At 41.2% G+C, this 18,430-nt stretch overlaps 1 protein-coding gene across 5 annotated transcripts in view; it reads left to right on the top strand.

Moving 5' to 3' along the window:
- Positions 1-18,430, top strand: part of map3k15 (mitogen-activated protein kinase kinase kinase 15) — a 48,692-nt gene that overhangs the window by 19,132 nt on the left and 11,130 nt on the right. For 4 of the 5 annotated variants that reach the window (XM_041232847.1, XM_041232850.1, XM_041232849.1 and 1 more), the window contains 14 exons: positions 2,150-2,320; positions 3,807-3,919; positions 4,011-4,170; positions 7,865-8,015; positions 8,720-8,827; positions 9,420-9,469; positions 11,034-11,129; positions 11,537-11,624; positions 11,860-11,993; positions 12,265-12,392; positions 12,820-12,950; positions 13,327-13,432; positions 15,489-15,646; positions 15,751-15,934. In XM_041232847.1, the coding sequence (XP_041088781.1) occupies positions 2,150-2,320; positions 3,807-3,919; positions 4,011-4,170; positions 7,865-8,015; positions 8,720-8,827; positions 9,420-9,469; positions 11,034-11,129; positions 11,537-11,624; positions 11,860-11,993; positions 12,265-12,392; positions 12,820-12,950; positions 13,327-13,432; positions 15,489-15,646; positions 15,751-15,934 (1,778 nt within the window). The remainder of the gene's footprint in view (positions 1-2,149; positions 2,321-3,806; positions 3,920-4,010; positions 4,171-7,864; positions 8,016-8,719; positions 8,828-9,419; positions 9,470-11,033; positions 11,130-11,536; positions 11,625-11,859; positions 11,994-12,264; positions 12,393-12,819; positions 12,951-13,326; positions 13,433-15,488; positions 15,647-15,750; positions 15,935-18,430) is intronic. The other variant, XM_041232852.1, reaches the window with a different exon arrangement.

Below are 18,430 nucleotides of genomic sequence, written 5' to 3'. Positions count from 1 at the left end.
GATGATGTGGGGAGTTGCGATGCGGGAACAAAATCGGACATTCTAAATTAGCGAGGTAAAATAATTTGGCCAAAGAAAATGCTAATTTGTGTGCGCAGTAGTGAATAATCTGTGACGGAACCAAACATTTTTGCTAAAACCTTTTCAGCAATTTATGGAGGTAGGCTTGCAGATTGCATCAGTGTGTATGGAGGCAAACGAAACAAAGCCTTGGTGACAGTGTAGAAGATGGTGCATTGATCTGAACTGTGCAGAATGGCGCTGTCTCTGTATTAGCAGTGTTGGAAACAATCTCATCGTAATCTTTATATTGGATCAGTTTTTTATGAGAGCTGAAAAGCGTTCCCATCTGATTTGCAAGTTAGTTTGCCTCCAGGGCTGGAGTTGATCCAGCCCTGCGTCTGGAACAGTTTTTAAAATCTGATGGCCCTTATTTGGCTTAATGAAGATAAAAATGCCTGTATATGTGCTGTAAGATACAGGGATGGAAATAAGACTCTTTTTGCATATCAGTTTCACCCATTCCAGATTTTATTATGAGCTTGATTAGCCACAGTGTATAGGTAACAAGCTCAGGTGTGTCTTATGAAACTCCTAGTAAAACCAGGAATGGATCAGACTGCTGTGTAATGAGTCTTCTTTCCATCCCTGCAGACAGTGTGAGCACAAGAATCTTCATCCAACACACATGCTCTGCTTTATTTTGCTGGGCAGGTCCACAGGTGTTGTATTGGTTAAATAACAGTAACAGCCTTTTGATTAGGCTTTTTGAGCGGTTTGCTTTTCACATATGGAAGCAGTTTTTCTATCAATGCAGGGACCTGACATTTCCTGATGAATGGATTAAGGTTTTGCGAAAGAAATAAAACTGGATCAGGCATGTGTTCCAGCTGGGGGTAGGCACCATGCACTGGCTGCTTTTAAAATCTGTGCTTCTTCCAGCTTTGTGAAAACACTGTGTAGTGTGTGTTTCATGTACTTGCTCTGTAATTACCACTAAAAGAGATGCAGGGTTCTGTTAGCATGTTAATTGTAGCTAATTAAATAATACCATGCATTTGACCTATTCCGCACTTCCATTAGCTACACAGGTCTTAAATGTGCAGCTGTGAAAGAAACACATAGTTATAGCAAACATGTATTTTCATTGTAGAGGTTTCTTTAACCAAGTGTAGCAGTACCAGCTATTATGTCTTTCTTTCAAAACTGCACATTTGAGATGCATATGAAGAATGGAAATGCACAACAGGCTGGATTTCTGGGATTGCTTTGTTAGTCAAAGTAACCCATTTACTGCAAGACGGCGGTTCTGTGGTGAATCAATCCACACTGTGCACTCTGCTTCAAACACACCAGGACCTGGAAGGCAGCAAGATCACCATCGCTTCCTGTCCTTATGTTGATCTGTGGTACCTACACACTTTAGGAAGGTAATGACGCCCATGAATCAGTTTACAGAGGTCTCTTAGTCTGATTTAAAACAGTTCCCTCGAGCGGTGACGTGTCGGAGCCGTGCGTGACTGGCGCTACATGTGTTTAGGATGCAGAAAAAGCCTTTGCTAAAGCGTGTGTTTTATTCTATCTGATTCTATCGGATTCTGTTTGATTCTGTTTGATTCTATTAGGTTCTATTTGATTTTATTTCATTCTGTCTGCTTCTATTTGATTCTGTGTCACTCTGCCTGGTTCTGTCTGGTTCTGTTTCATTCTATTTGATTCTGTGTCACTCTGCCTGGTTCTGTCTGGTTCTGTTTCGTTCTGTTTGATTCTGTGTCACTCTGCCTGGTTCTGTCTGGTTCTGTTTCGTTCTATTTGATTCTGTGTCATTCTGCCTGGTTCTGTCTGGTTCTGTTTCGTTCTATTTGATTCTGTGTCACTCTGCCTGGTTCTGTCTGGTTCTGTTTCATTCTATTTGATTCTGTGTCATTCTGCCTGGTTCTGTCTGGTTCTGTTTCGTTCTATTTGATTCTGTGTCACTCTGCCTGGTTCTGTCTGGTTCTGTTTCGTTCTATTTGATTCTGTGTCACTCTGCCTGGTTCTGTCTGGTTCTGTTTCGTTCTATTTGATTCTGTGTCACTCTGCCTGGTTCTGTCTGGTTCTGTTTCGTTCTATTATTCTGTGTCATTGCGTCTGGTTCTTTGTTCTTCAGGAGGAACAGCCCTGGAGACAGGGAGAAAGCTCTGAGAGTGATGCTCCAGGTCCTGCAGTCCTGTGATCACCCTGCCCCTGACATGTTCTGCCTGTGTGGCCGGATATACAAGGACATATTCCTGGACTCGGACTGCAAAGACACAAAGAACCGCGAGAACGCCATTCAGTGGTAACCAGCTAGGCCACTGCACTAATCACACCGGCTCCTTCGATTTCTTTAAACACCTGGGGTCTGCATATGACGATCAGGAGCAGCATTCAATGTCGTTTTAACTATTAAAGCACAGGCAGCAACAGCTACGTTTTCTCTGAACTGAATGTACAGAACAGGACCAGCAGTGAGTGGAACCAAACCTGCTAAAATCATGTGACTTTAAAAGAAATGCCACATTAATACCTGAACAGCTGATTATATATATATATATATATATATATATATATATATATATATATATATATATATATATATATATATATATTATATACTATCCCTTATAACAGTTGTCCATAGTAAAAGCATAGCAAAGTGTACTAAAGCGTGGTAAAGCATATCTAAGCATTGTAAAGCTTGGAGAGGTAATTTTAAAGCATATAAAAACAAACAAACAAAAAAAAACCTATAGTAAATGCGTCGTATAAGCATAAGAAGAGCAAGAGAAAACTGGACAGTGACTGTGCAGATTTACTGTGGTCAACTTCTGTACTGGGGTAGAAATAGAATTGAGTAAGAATAATGTGCAGACATCACTGTGCTGTTGCTGGTGTATCCAGAATGAGACCCTATCCCTCCAGGTGACCCTCACAAGGACATGTGCAGAGGAATGTCACAAAGCATCTTGCGTGCATGTCATCCATGGAGACATTCCCAAAACATTTCTTCTTACTTTCGTTATCGGCATAAAACCTGTTAAGAGTTCTGCATGAGAGATTTTACAGACTGATTAGCAAGGTCATGACCCGTCCCTTGTAAAAGGAATAGTGAAAGCACAGCAAAGTGTAATAAAGCATGTATGATCACTGTAAAGCAAGGCACTGAGGACACTAAAGCATACTGCTAGACATGGAAAACCCAGGGTGAATTATAGCCATCTCATACTGTAACCATAGGAGAAGCACAGAGAAGCTGCAGAACTACCATGGCAAACTTTTATGAGGGATGTGTTGGAGGTAGAGCAAGCATATGGCAACCCACTACTCCCAATGGAATCACCACAGGACACAGCCAAACACAGAGCATTTAATAAGATGTGAAAATATTACTAATGAGATGTAATAACAAGCTCCAGAAACAACATTAAAAATAACTTATTTGTTTGACTGTGATATTTCCAAATGCTGTTAAAAGATTTTAGAAGTCACAAAGCCACTTATGTCACTTGAATAAAACTCCAGATTCTAGTACCTCATACTGATTGTGTTGCATGGTTTGACTGCCAGCTGACAAATTCTAAAGACATTACTAGATATTGTATTTTTTTAATTTAAAACATGATTTATAATGAGTTAGTATGTACGGCTGCCACTGCCTCTTTCTGTTTCACTCGGCTTTGTGCTGGCGAGAGGACATTCTTCTACCGTAAGAGGCAAGGTCAGCAGTGCAGATTCACTGCTGGAAAACAATACATTGGCTTTTGTTTTCTTTTCATATCCTTCAGGTATCGTAAAGGATTTGATCTCCAGCCAACCTTGTATTCAGGCATCAACCTGGCAGTTCTGCTCATTGTTTCCGGTCAGCAGTTCGAAAGCTCAATGGAGCTGAGGAAGATAGGTAAGGAACATGCCTTGGTGCTGCTTGAGAGGGCTGCGCCGCGCCTCGGGGCTCCTAATGAAATCTCCCCTCCCCTTCGCTGCACCTCTAGGTGTCCGTCTGAACAGCCTGCTGGGGAGGAAGGGCAGCTTGGAGAAAATGAACAATTACTGGGATGTGGGTCAGTTCTTCACCGTCGGCATGCTGGCTAGTGACATCCCCAAGGCCGTGCAGGCTGCAGAGAAACTCTTCAAACTAAAACCCCCTGTCTGGTGAGTGGCTGTGGAAATCCCCAATCGCTCATTACAATGCAAAGGGCTGGACGAAGAAGGGAGGCGCTTCTTCCGCTGTCGGACACTTCTTTTCTAACATACCAGAAATTGGATGCATTCAAACAACGAGATGCACGGTTGTATTATATGTCTTAAATGCTTGATTTAAGTCGGGAAAAGTACCAGGTTTAATTCCACTGATAAATGCAGGGATGGAAATAAGATTCCTGTTGCGTAGCTGTTTCACCCGTTCCACATTTTACTAACAGTTTGACTAGCCGCAGTGTATAGGTAACAAGCCAGTAATGGCTCTAACTGCTATGCAACGGGAGTGTTATTCCCATCCCTGCAGGATTGTTTATTTCTGGTTTGGTAGTGAGTGTGTTTGTTCTCTCAGACAGTATTGTCTTAATGACCATTTAGAGTAAATGTCTTTGAGAACCTCGCCCGTAATGCTGAAGCACACTTGTGAACATGTAAGCCAGCTTGTAATTGCCTGTCAATAAACATATGGGGAGCAGGTGCAGGGAGTTCAGTACATTATGGACAGCACTGTTCTAAAAGGATGCGAGGATGCTAGGAGAGCACATTGAAATGAAGCTATCTCCCACATTTACAATGTGCCTCCATTTAAAGACTCATAAAACAGTAAAAAGTCATTACAGACAGAAGTGCAGACAACCCTAGAATAAACACAGGGGTCAGTAAAGCTAATCTGAGCTATAAATCCATCATGAGGCACTTCACATGCCTCGCAGAAAGGTAACGAGTACATGTGTGTCATCGCCGTGTTTAAGAGAGAGAGGCTATCGGTTTCATTAGGTCATGGGGTAATTGCTTTTCCCAATTAGGGTTAATAATAATAATAATGATAATAATAATAATAATAATAATAATAATAATAATAATAATAATAATAATAATAATAATAATAACTTGAATTTATTATAGCACCTTTCACAGTAAGGTGTCTTAAGGTGCTGTACAAAACAATCAAGAACAATTCATTAAAAAAAAATTCTATAAATACAATAAATAAAATAAAATACAATAAAATAAGTAAATATAAAAATAAAATCAAAGTACAATATATTATAAAAAACAAAACATTGCAGACTGCAGTAAATAAAGAGTTTAAGAAAAAACTATGGAAAATAAGTGCGTCTTAAGGGATTTGTTCAATTTGGCTGCTGTTGTGGATTCTCTAATAAAGGTTGGTAGTGAGTTCCAAAGAAAAGGATCAACACAGCTAAAACTACGCCCTCCGAGCGCAACACGTGTTGGAAGCATGCATTTTAACAGTCCAAAATTAGAGGGTCTAAGCTGCCTTCCAGAGTTGGAAGGGCTAAGAAGGTCCGTTATATAACCAGGACCCTGACTGTGCAAAGCATTGTAGGTCAGGAGCAATATTTTAAAGGAAGCACGGGACTGGATAGGAAGCCAGTGCAAACGCTGAAGGACCGGAGTAATGTGTTCTGTTGGCACTGGTAAGAACCCTTGCTGCTGCATCTTGCTTCGCCTGCAATCGATGTAGAGCAAGCTGTTGATCTGTGTCATGGTCACCAATCGGGGTTAATGAAGGGAAAGAACCATTCAGAACCATTCGCTGTCTCTGGGGTCTCTTATTTTTCTTTGCAAAGCAAGTTGTTACATGTGGCAGATAAAACCAGCCGATCAATGTTATGAAGATTATGTGCTTAAAAATGATGTCATGTCGTGAAAATGCCTGTGAATGCGTCGGGCAGAGGCTGTGCAGGAGCCAGCAATCATGCACACTGCAAGTGAGCTTCTCTACCACTAAATACACCAGCTAGGCTGGTTCTAGCTTTCAATCTCTCTGACAGAACCCTTAACCACAGTGTGTCACCCAACACTAGGGAAGCAAAAACCTTCTGAAGTATTTTATCAGCATCATTAACTGGTGATGTGCTGCTACTCTTACTCGTAATATCGTCAGGTTCCCAATAAATCTGTTCATTAATGTAGTGATTTCAAAACACAGCCAAACCTTTACAAGAGTACCAATCAATGACAGCTAACTTCTGTGTTTTAGAAGAAGATTGGAAGCACATTTTCCACTCTGTTTTAAGATGAACATTGGATTTATTTAATAATTGCCAGTAAGTACTTCTTAAAGGCAATTCCAGGTACGAGTAGCAGCACTCCCCTATCTATGACTGACTGCACGCTAAGCAATCAAGAGTCGAAGATTAAATATGAGTCATCAGAAGATTAATAAAGAAAAACAAGAGTGTGTCACAAATTGGGATCCAGGATTCCTATCTTCCTATCAGGGAGGTGTTAATGCTAGGAGCTGTGTTCCTGTGTTTCTCTCTCTCTCTCTCTGTACCCGATGAAGACAATGTTAAGCCGAAACACGTCGTTATTTTGAACCAATGAAGTATTTTTTTGATAAGTGAGTTGCGTGTTTCCCTTAATTTATTTTGCTAGTTTTAACCCTATGTTCTTATCAATTCAGTTCAAATTCAATTTCAGTTCAATTCAAATGAGCTTTATTGGCATGATGCTCTGGAGTTGCCAAAGCTTTTAAAATATTACAAACTGAAATGATAAAACAAGAAAGCAATAACACAAACAGGACAGTCCCCTTCCCTCTGAACAATACAACTACCCTCCCTCCCTTCCTCCCCGCCTCCCTCCCTATTCGCTTTTTAGATTTGTTTCCAGGTTGTTGTTGTGTTGTGCACAGTGTCCATGTTCTCATTGCTGTGTGGCCATGCCAGTGTGAGATGGCCCAGGGGGTCTCCTGTCTCTGGGGAGAGCTTGTTGCTCATCAGGGTTTATAATAGTAGCTCTGTGTGTTGGCTTGATTCATATGGGCTCAGAATTTGGCTGCTTTCTTCTGGCTGGGGATTGTTAATGGGAAGCCACAGTTCACCTCTGCACGCATTATTTGGGGCGTTTCTGTGTGCTTGTAGTGTATTTTTGCAGAATTCTATGTGGAGTTCTCGGGCATTTGTCCCAGTTTTTTGGGTTGTTATTTTAGGATTGGTCCCCATATTTCACAGCCATACAGTAGAATGGGTTGAATTATACTATTAAAGATTTTTAACTAAATTTTGGTTGGGGCTTTGATTTTGAAAAGCATAGAATGCCCTGTGTGCTTTATCTTTCAAGAATTTTCTAGCCAGGTTAAATGTGTTTGATGAACTAATTGTGCCCAGGTCATCTGCCTAGAGCAGATATTCAGTTTCAGTGTTATGTAGAGAGAGGCCAGGGGCTGCAGACTGCTCCAGTGTTGTAGCCAAGCGATGTAGATGTTGAACAGTTTGGCTCAGACTGCAGCCCTGTCTCACCCCACATCCCTGAGTGAAGAATTGTTATTTTGTTGCCAATTTTCACTCCGCTTTTGTTCTTCGAGTACATTGACTTGATAACGTCATAGACTTTATCCCCTACACCACTTTGAAGGAGTTTATAAAGTAGTCCTTTGTTCCAGATTGAATCAATGGCTTTTTTTAAATCAATAAAGCAAGCAAATACTATCTCTCTCTCACTCTGTCTCTCACTCTCTCGCTCTCTCTCTCTCTCTCTCTCTCTCTCTCTCTCTCTCTCTCTCTCTCTCTCTCTCTCTCTCTCTCTCTCTCTCTCTCTCTCTCTCTCTCTCTCTCTCTCTCTCTCTCTCTCTCTCTCTCGCTCGCTTGCTCGTGCTCTCTCGCTCTCGCTCTGTCAGGTACCTACGGTCTGTGGTGCAGAATCTGCAGCTTATCCAGCGCTTCAAGAAGCAGAACCTGGAGCACTCGCCCCAGCGGGAGCGCCTCAACTTCTGGATGGACATCATAGTGGAGGCCACCAAAGAGACCACCAACGGACTGCGCTTCCCAGTATGTCTTGACAATAGTGCTGCGTTTACATTGCCCCTAACCTTTGACCTCTTAATACCGCCGTATGCAGTGCATCAATCCCTGCTGGAGCTGCATGAACCGAAAACAATCAGAGCACAAGCTGTGTTTGTGTCATTGCATTCATTACGCGTAACACAATATAGTTAAATAGAAAGTTCAAAGAACGGTAGATGTCAGTTAAAAATGCTCCAAATCGTTACAAAGTAGCCTGTCCTCAAATGAGGACCATGGCACTTAATGGGATAGTGCGGCCCAAGCCGATTCGCTGAATTACATGTAAGTGGTGATCAGTGTGGCACGAACCAGTTCTTCAGTTATTCACATCGAGCTCCCCACTGAAATCAGGGGAGGCTCATTGCTGTTGATCGGGCTGATTTACCATTCCGAGTGAAACAAGTGAAGACACAGCTGCTTGGGTTTGTATGGATTGCAGTTCTCCACCGAGTCTATGAAAAGCAGCAGTCATCACAGATCCAAGCAGCTATTTCTTCCCTTGTTTCGCTTGCAGTGGTAAATGAGCCCAGTCAACACCAATGCCCCTCCCCTGCTTTCCAGAGGTAGCTGGATCTGAATGATCGAGTAATCGACGAGTCGGTCCGAGCTGCACCAATCACTGACATCATTGAATCAGTTGCCATGGGGAAATACATTACTTTTATTTTCCCTGTCGCATTTCTTTTTAGGTTTTAATTCTTGAGCCGACAAAGATATACCAGCCATCCTACGTCTCAATCAACAGTGAAGCGGATGAGAAGAATGTCTCTATATGGCACGTCTCTCCGGCGGAAACGGTGAGGGTGTTCAGTATTCCAGTGCTACTGTGCATGTCCCTGTGACGGGGAGCCAGAACCAAGGAACACCTTAACACAGACTATATCAAAAAGAAAAGAAAGGGTACTGCACATATTATACAAAAGGGACAATGATAATAAAACACGTTGGCTACTTCCTCTTTACTAAAGGAGTGAAGATTATGAAAAGACTTTGTTATGAAAACACCCAGGCTCATATTATAATCATTTTAACCATGGTGGTATTTAGATAAGCTGCTGTTTCGATCTTGAATTAACTCCTTAGTCTATTGGAGTCCTGTACTAACAGAGGTTGTTCTAAGGCATAGGTAAGCACTGTAAAGAATAGCAGAGTATGGTCTAAAGCCTATTAATAAACATGGCAAAGCAGGTTACTGTGGTAAATGCATAAATACCAGGGTAAACTGTTATAAGAGTTGGTAACATGGGCATGTTGACCACACTCCTGTTTAGTGGATAATGACTTCTACCAGAACATTATTTTAAGATGAAATGCTCAAGGAAAGGCTTTACTTAAGAAACTCTCCCGTGAAGAAGGAAATATGCTAATTTGACCATGTTTCATTTTCAGAAAGGCATCCACGAATGGAATTTCACTGCCACGTCAATCAAAGGAATCAGGTAGGTACCAACACACACTCACACACACACACACACACACACACACACACACACACACACACACACACACACACACACACACACACACACACACACACACACACACATTATTAATCACATATTTCCAGGAGATTCCCGGAGACCGGGAGAAATAGTTTGAGGTAACTTTGCTGTATTAAACCCCAAGTCTCCCCTGATGTGCCGTGCTTTTTAAAGCCTGTACTTTATTGTAAGTACAGCTTGCAGATCACTGGGAAGATAAACGTAATTCACAGCTCTTCCAGAACTTCTTTAGTGCATCACACAACCTGCTGATTGCAATCCAGGGCCAGCAGTGATAACCATAACACTGGGGTGCGAACTCACACACAGCAGCTAATTACTAAGCCAGCAGCAGATGTGGATGAACAGGCTAGAGAGATGGAGAGAACGGTTTCCATTACTTCATGATGTTCTGTGTCTAGGAACCTTTGCTCAACGCTGTCGATGTTTGTTTTTTTCAGATAGTAAAAGTGCACCCAATAAAATGAAAAATATGCAGCTCCTACATTGAAATATGCAGCTCCTACATTGAAATATGCAGCTCCTACATTGAAGTATGCAGCTCCTGCATTGAAGTATGCAACTCCTACACTGAGATATGCAACTCTACATTGAAATATGCATCTCATACATTGAAATATGCAACTCGTATATTTAAATATGCTACATGCGTATTTAAATGTGCACTTTGTACATTTAACTCTGGTGCCAGGGAGTTGTCTGAAGTCGTCTCTTTATTCGTCTGGGGTTTTTAATCTTCAGACAAAAATAACACTGATGACGATCTGGAGTAAATAGCTTTGAGAATCAAAGACCACAGGGAGCTGTTGTAAGGAATTTGAGTCATGAAGTTCTGAATCATCCACAGACTTTGACAAAGACTCCCCATGAGCAAAAACATCTTCGGTCATGTATTGTGGTGTTTTTTGGGGTTTTGTTTGTAACAAAATCTATATAATTCTCATCAAGAACAGCTCTTCACAAATCTCTTTACATTTAACAGAAACATACAAGTCCAATGAAAGAGGTTCCGGTGCTCAGAAGCGTTGCTGTCTGTGTATCAATCCCTACCCCTCTGTGTTCATTTGGTATTAACTCCTACTGCATGGTTATCGATGTTGTGGCATTTTATTACACAGAATAGGAAAGAGGATCTATTTCTTTATCTGGGGAATGTATTTGTTTGTATTGTGAAACACTGCCATCCTGGATTATGATTATGACTATGATTATTATTATTATGATCCGCACTAGTATCAAGATGTCATTGTCAGTAACACTTTCTCTTGTGCCATTGCTGTAACACTGATTTACATGGTATGCCCCAAGTGACAGTCCCCGTTTACTGACGTCAGTATGGGACATATTTGACCTGCTCTTTCACGTTCTCATTTGTGTATTTCGTGCTGTATTCATCAAGGTCTTGTGAGTTCACAGGCTGCTTCTCATCAGATTTTCGAACCCGGCCCATCGCTGCTAAACATTCGTTTTTCCTTTTCTGGTGTTTTTTTTTTTTTTTTAGCATATCGAAGTTTGACGAGCGCTGCTGTTTCTTGTACGTTCACGACAACTCTGATGACTTCCAGATCTACTTTTCTACAGAGTGTCAGTGCGGCAGGTGAGGGGTTAAATTGAAATGTTTGCAGAGTTGAAGATAGAAGAAGGAGGTCAAACACACAATCAAGCCCCTGCTAGATGGTGTATGTTTTGTTAAAACATGTTTTTTTTTTAACATATACAAGTAATGTGTTTAGTTCCTGTAGTGCTGCATCAGTCTTTCATATCACTGTATGGCTGATGGCATCGCAGGTGCAGCTTTGAGCATCACTATAACGTCACTGTATTGATTTCTGTTATTGGTCCTTTTATTGTGGGGTCCGTAATAAAAAGGCTCTGTTAATGTGGATAATTGGCATTAATTCAAGGTGTTCAGTTAGTAGTTGGCTTTTGCAAATGAAATCCTTCTGCGAGACGACACGCTTGTCAGAGCGCAGTGGAATGCCTGACAGTGTGCATTGCTGGCAGGTTTTGTTCCATGGTGAAGGAGGTTATTTCGGATGGGTCTGGCAATGCTGTGGAGCTGGAGGGAGAAGCTGATGGAGACACGCTAGAGGTAAGGACAGTCCCCTCTAAATGACTATAGAGTATACGTGGTAAACAGGGTCTGTCATCTGTTCTTTATCGCCTTGACAAATCCTTGATGTATTTTTTGCTGTTGTAAATGTCTGTCTGAGTCTGTGTGAGTCTCTGAGTCTCTGTGTGTCTTTCTCTGAGTCTCTCTGTGTCTCTGAGTCTGTCTCTCTGAGTCTCTGTGTCTCTTTCTGAGTCTGTGTGTGTGTCTATTCCAGTATGAGTACGACTACAATGAGAATGGAGACCGGGTGGTGCTGGGCAGAGGAACGTACGGAGTGGTCTACGCTGGAAGGGACCTCAGCAATCAAGTCCGTATCGCAATCAAGGAGATTCCAGAGCGGGATAGCAGGTGAGGCAAAGTGCTCTGTACTGTGCTGGAGCAGAATCCCCCCACGCCAAGGTGAACTTGATTTCAGCATCACACAACCTGCTGATTGCAATCCAGGGCCAGCAGTGATAACCATAACACTGGGGTGCGGAGTGAACTCACACACAGCAGCTAATTACTAAGCCAGCAGCAGATGTGGATGAACAGGCTAGAGAGATGGAGAGAACGGTTTCCATTACTTCATGATGTTCTGTGGCGCACTCGTAACAGAGCTTCATATTGCATTCCGAAGGTACTCCCAACCCCTTCACGAGGAGATTGCTCTGCACAAGTACCTGAAGCACCGCAACATTGTGCAGTACCTGGGCTCTGTCTCTGAGGACGGCTACATCAAGATCTTCATGGAGCAAGTGCCTGGAGGTGCGATACTCTTCCATTCAGTGTTTCTATTGAGGGGGCTGACAGGGATCTTAATACTGCAGCAGGGGAACTAGGGGAGGGTCTGTCGCTGCAGAGTGCATGTGCCACATTAACCAATGAGAACAGGTCATTAGATTGTGAACTAGCTAGATATGGCAGGCTGTATCTCGAAAACGTTAGACTGTAGCTATTGTAGCTATCTCCTAGAATCATCTGTCCAATTATTATGAGCCTGTGCTTGGCTGTTTTTTATCGTGTCCTGTTCCGAGTGCTGTAGGTCATTCAGTTCACGTGCTGTAGGTCGTTCAATTCCCGTGCTGTAGGTCGTGTATTTTTGATTGTATTGAGACTTGTAGCAGGTGGTTTATATAGCTGGGGGAGGGGTATGGATGTTTTCCAAGTCTTTTTTTGTTTTGTTTTAATAAAGGAAGTCTTTCTGCTCTGCTGAGGTCGAAGTGGGGTCCATTGAAGGAGTCCACGATAATATTTTACACACGACAGATCTTGGAAGGGCTCCGGTACCTTCATGAAAACCAGATTGTGCACCGAGACATTAAGGTGAATTCACACTCTTTCAAACGAGACAGTGGTTTCATTACATCTTTAGAGCCCGTGTGCACATGTACCACTGGATTATACTATGCGTTAACCATAGTTTACCCAGGCTTGCCATGTTTATTAATATGCTTTACCAAACCATGCTATTCTTTGCAGTGCTTGTGTATGCATTACCATGCTTTACCATGCTTTCACTGTGCTTTGGGAAATTTTTATATGGATTAGTTTACCATGGTTTGTTTTTTAATATGCTTTACCGTAGCTCTGTGCTTTACCTTGCGTTCACTGTGCTTTATTACACTTTGCTATGCTTTTACTGTGGGACACTGTTGTCTGCAAAGAGTAAAGCGCAGTAACCAGGGGCTTTTATTTCCAGGGAGACAACGTCCTAGTGAACACCTACAGCGGAGTGCTGAAGATCTCAGACTTCGGGACCTCCAAGAGGCTTGCAGGAGTAAACCCGTGCACTGAGACATTCACAGGTATCATCAGAACACTAAAGACCTTCACCAGCTATGACTTGCATGCTGTATTCTAACCCGGGCACCGGGCAGCTGAGTCGGGAGGCAGGACTCGCACAACAGAATAGTAAAGTGCAGGAAGCAAACAATCCAAAATCAACACTCTTATCAAGTCAAACAAACGGCTGCCTCAGGCAGGCACTCAAACACTCGCTTGGCTCTTAGGTGCTGTGGCTGGATGAGCTCACGCTTTACGGAGGCAGTCCCGTGATGGCTGTGGGTTAAGATGGTTGTTTTATTAACGAGTGCCCGCAGATTCGGATAGAGCCAGTGCTGCAATCCACCTTGGAGGCTCAGGGTGCAGCTGCCACTCCGTCCCTGGCACAACAGTTATGCTGGAAGGGTTACCCTCTCTGTGTTCAGTTTCATTGCTGCTCTAAACATGCCCCTGTGTTACTAAAAACAGAGAGACTGGCATTTATACAGCTGGAGCTCAAATGTTAATCAATCCACAGGAGCTGTCAGGCTTTTAAACATAAGCGTGTTGATAACAGTTTATTTCCAGTGTCGCAAATAAGCATTTCATTGATATGCAATGAACCATTTGCTGCAGTTTGGTTCCATGTTATTAAACAGTCAATAGATACGGCATGCCTTAGACTGTCACTGGAGCTCATGTTTCATGTGCACGTTGAGCAGGTTTTTTGAGACTTACAAAGACTACTTATGTAGTGTTATTGATATTATTCTATAAGCTATCCACACTATCTAAATGATGTGCATTTAAACCACATGACTGCCATTCACAATCATATATTCAGATTGTGCTGATTGTGTGAATAGGGTATTAGCAGCTTTACACACCAGTCTTTGTAGGGGGTCTTTAATGGAGCAGGAAACTAGCAAGTCTCTAAAACCTGCTCAACATGCGTATGAGATATGAGCGCCAGTGACAGTCTCATGACAGATACACACATGCGTAGCATGTCTATTGACTGTTTATTAACATGGAACTCAACTGCAGCAAATGGTTCACTGCATATCAATTAAATCCTTACACTGGAAAATAAGCATTACCAATGCATTATTACGTTTGCCTGTAAACCTTTTTATTTTGGATATTTTCATTTTACTTTTGATTTTACTTTTACTTGGGATGTTAGGAAAACTCCAGCAGGATTCATGCAGAGTGAAGGCGGCAGTATTTTGATACTGATCTAGTGTTGCATTGACAGCTGTGTCGGGCTGCATGTATAGGGTATTTCATTAGCACTGACATTTTCTGTGGCAGCAGTGTCCTCAGACTGTGTTGCATAACACATCTTTTTCCTTTTTAGTGCGTTTTGAAACCAGGCTTGCGTAAACACTGCCAACATGTCAGGCGTGCAATGCACTATAGCAGCATCCCATCCTAATCCACCACAGGGAAATGCAATGCAAGGGTGTTAATGATGCATGGGTTTTCAGTTAAGGTAAATATGAATGAACCTCCGTTGCTTTCTGGTGACTAAACACCTCAAAACAGAATGTGTTTAAATTTGAAGCCATAGGGAAGGTATCGGTTGATGGGAAAGTTGCACGTTTCTACAAGAAGTCTTGATGGTTGCATAATTTATACCCAAAAAAGCAATCTCTAGGGGAGGAATATATAATTCTCTATTTATTTTTAACAGGGGTATGTTTACTCCTGACAGCTGATCATTCTGTTTTTGTACTTCACTGAGGGGAGTTCTGAAACCCAGGACCGGGTGCAGCAGGGCTAGTGAGAGTGAGAGTTTGACACAGATATTGTATAGTGTGTGTGTGTGTGTGTGTGTGTGTGTGTCATTTCAAAGATTCAGCTCCTTCTTGAATTTTGCTCCCTCTAAATGGTAGAAGGTGTTCACGAGCATCATTCCCTGCATTAAACTACATGACATCACTCCTTGCTATTTCCAAAGTTGCACTGCACAGACTGCATTGCCTGTTCAAACTCCTGCCTCCTGACTGAGAGGAGTGCACTGGTCCTGGGTGCGGGGCTGGAGTGCGTTTCTAAGCCTGCGCTGTTTGACTGTGTTTCGATTGTGTCTTTCCACAGGTACGTTGCAGTACATGGCACCAGAGATCATTGACAAGGGCCCTCGTGGTTACGGGGCCCCAGCTGATATCTGGTCCCTGGGCTGCACCATCATAGAGATGGCAACTGGGAAACCTCCTTTCCACGAGCTGGGAGAACCCCAAGCCGCCATGTTTAAGGTAGGAAGAACCAGGAAAGAGGTCCGCAATGGAGCACGGAAGCTGATCATGAAAGCAAACCCTAATGTTGAATAGACAACTCATTAACATTGTTCCTTTCACAGGTCGGGATGTTTAAAATCCACCCTGAGATCCCGGAGTCCCTTTCAACTGAAGCCAAGTCCTTCATCTTGCGCTGTTTTGAGCCGGACCCTAACAAACGAGCCCTCGCGGCAGACCTGCTCAAGGACTCTTTCGTGAGGCACGGCGTCAAGGGGAAGAAGAATAAAATCGCACTCAAGCCCTCCGGTCAGTATAGAGTGTGCTTCCACTGGGATTCTCATATAGAAACGCTTAAATGACATGTGAGATAATGTATCAATAAAACACATAACGGATCTGCTACTCTCCTCTATGCATGTCTAGCTTCTACATCCCTTGGCTTACAAATTCATGCATTTGAAACGCTCTCTCTGAATGATTTTGAATGCCAGTAAACACTCCAAACGGTCCTTCTCAAATTTCATTCTCAGCTGCTCGGGTTTAAGGTGTTGGTTCTGCAAGGCACACTTCTCTCATGTGATTTTGCATGGTGCTCTAATTTCAGACAGGACAAGTGCAAATCGCTGATGCTTGTTAAGACCTGGATTGTTCTATTTTTATTTTTTTTACACGTTTTCTTGTGATTTGGTGATTTACACATACTCAACTTCCACCAGATTCCTTAACAGTTCATTAAAGTGCAAAAGCATTTATTTATTGAACAAGTTAAAAACAGTTGTAGCTGCATGAAACATACAGCTAACCCAAGGATTACACTGTAATTACAGATCAGCGAACCAGAATTAATAACAATACAAACTGTGATACACAGAGCACTGATGTGTTAATGTTAATTATACACAGAGCACTGATGTGTTATTGTTAATTATACACAGAGCACTGATGTGTTAATGTTAATTATACACAGAGCACTGATGTGTTATTGTTAATTATACACAGAGCACTGATGTGTTAATGTTAATTATACACAGAGCACTGATGTGTTAATGTTAATTATACACAGAGCACTGATGTGTTAATGTTAATTATACACAGAGCACTGATGTGTTAATGTTAATTATACACAGAGCACTGATGTGTTAATGTTAATTATACACAGAGCACTGATGTGTTAATGTTAATTATACACAGAGCACTGATGTGTTAATGTTAATTATACACAGAGCACTGATGTGTTAATGTTAATTATACACAGAGCACTGATGTGTTAATGTTAATTATACACAGAGCACTGATGTGTTAATGTTAATTATACACAGAGCACTGATGTGTTAATGTTAATTATACACAGAGCACTGATGTGTTAATGTTAATTATACACAGAGCACTGATGTGTTAATGTTAATTATACACAGAGCACTGATGTGTTAATGTTAATTATACACAGAGCACTGATGTGTTAATGTTAATTATACACAGAGCACTGATGTGTTAATGTTAATTATACACAGAGCACTGATGTGTTAATGTTAATTATACACAGAGCACTGATGTGTTAATGTTAATTATACACAGAGCACTGATGTGTTAATGTTAATTATACACAGAGCACTGATGTGTTAATGTTAATTATACACAGAGCACTGATGTGTTAATGTTAATTATACACAGAGCACTGATGTGTTAATGTTAATTATACACAGAGCACTGATGTGTTAATGTTAATTATACACAGAGCACTGATGTGTTAATGTTAATTATACACAGAGCACTGATGTGTTAATGTTAATTATACACAGAGCACTGATGTGTTAATGTTAATTATACACAGAGCACTGATGTGTTAATGTTAATTATACACAGAGCAGAGCACTGATGTGTTAATGTTAATTATACACAGAGCACTGATGTGTTAATGTTAATTATACACAGAGCACTGATGTGTTAATGTTAATTATACACAGAGCACTGATGTGTTAATGTTAATTATACACAGAGCACTGATGTGTTAATGTTAATTATACACAGAGCACTGATGTGTTAATGTTAATTATACACAGAGCACTGATGTGTTAATGTTAATTATACACAGAGCACTGATGTGTTAATGTTAATTATACACAGAGCACTGATGTGTTAATGTTAATTATACACAGAGCACTGATGTGTTAATGTTAATTATACACAGAGCACTGATGTGTTAATGTTAATTATACACAGAGCACTGATGTGTTAATGTTAATTATACACAGAGCACTGATGTGTTAATGTTAATTATACACAGAGCACTGATGTGTTAATGTTAATTATACACAGAGCACTGATGTGTTAATGTTAATTATACACAGAGCACTGATGTGTTAATGTTAATTATACACAGAGCACTGATGTGTTAATGTTAATTATACACAGAGCACTGATGTGTTAATGTTAATTATACACAGAGCACTGATGTGTTAATGTTAATTATACACAGAGCACTGATGTGTTAATGTTAATTATACACAGAGCACTGATGTGTTAATGTTAATTATACACAGAGCACTGATGTGTTAATGTTAATTATACACAGAGCACTGATGTGTTAATGTTAATTATACACAGAGCACTGATGTGTTAATGTTAATTATACACAGAGCACTGATGTGTTAATGTTAATTATACACAGAGCACTGATGTGTTAATGTTAATTATACACAGAGCACTGATGTGTTAATGTTAATTATACACAGAGCAGATGTGTTAATGTTAATTATACACAGAGCACTGATGTGTTAATGTTAATTATACACAGAGCACTGA

Source organism: Polyodon spathula, chromosome 30 (assembly GCF_017654505.1).
Source record: "Polyodon spathula isolate WHYD16114869_AA chromosome 30, ASM1765450v1, whole genome shotgun sequence".
Classification (NCBI taxonomy): Eukaryota; Metazoa; Chordata; class Actinopteri; order Acipenseriformes; family Polyodontidae; genus Polyodon; species Polyodon spathula.
The sequence above is the reverse complement of the archived record's forward strand: the minus strand, read 5'-3'. Positions and strand labels throughout refer to the sequence as shown.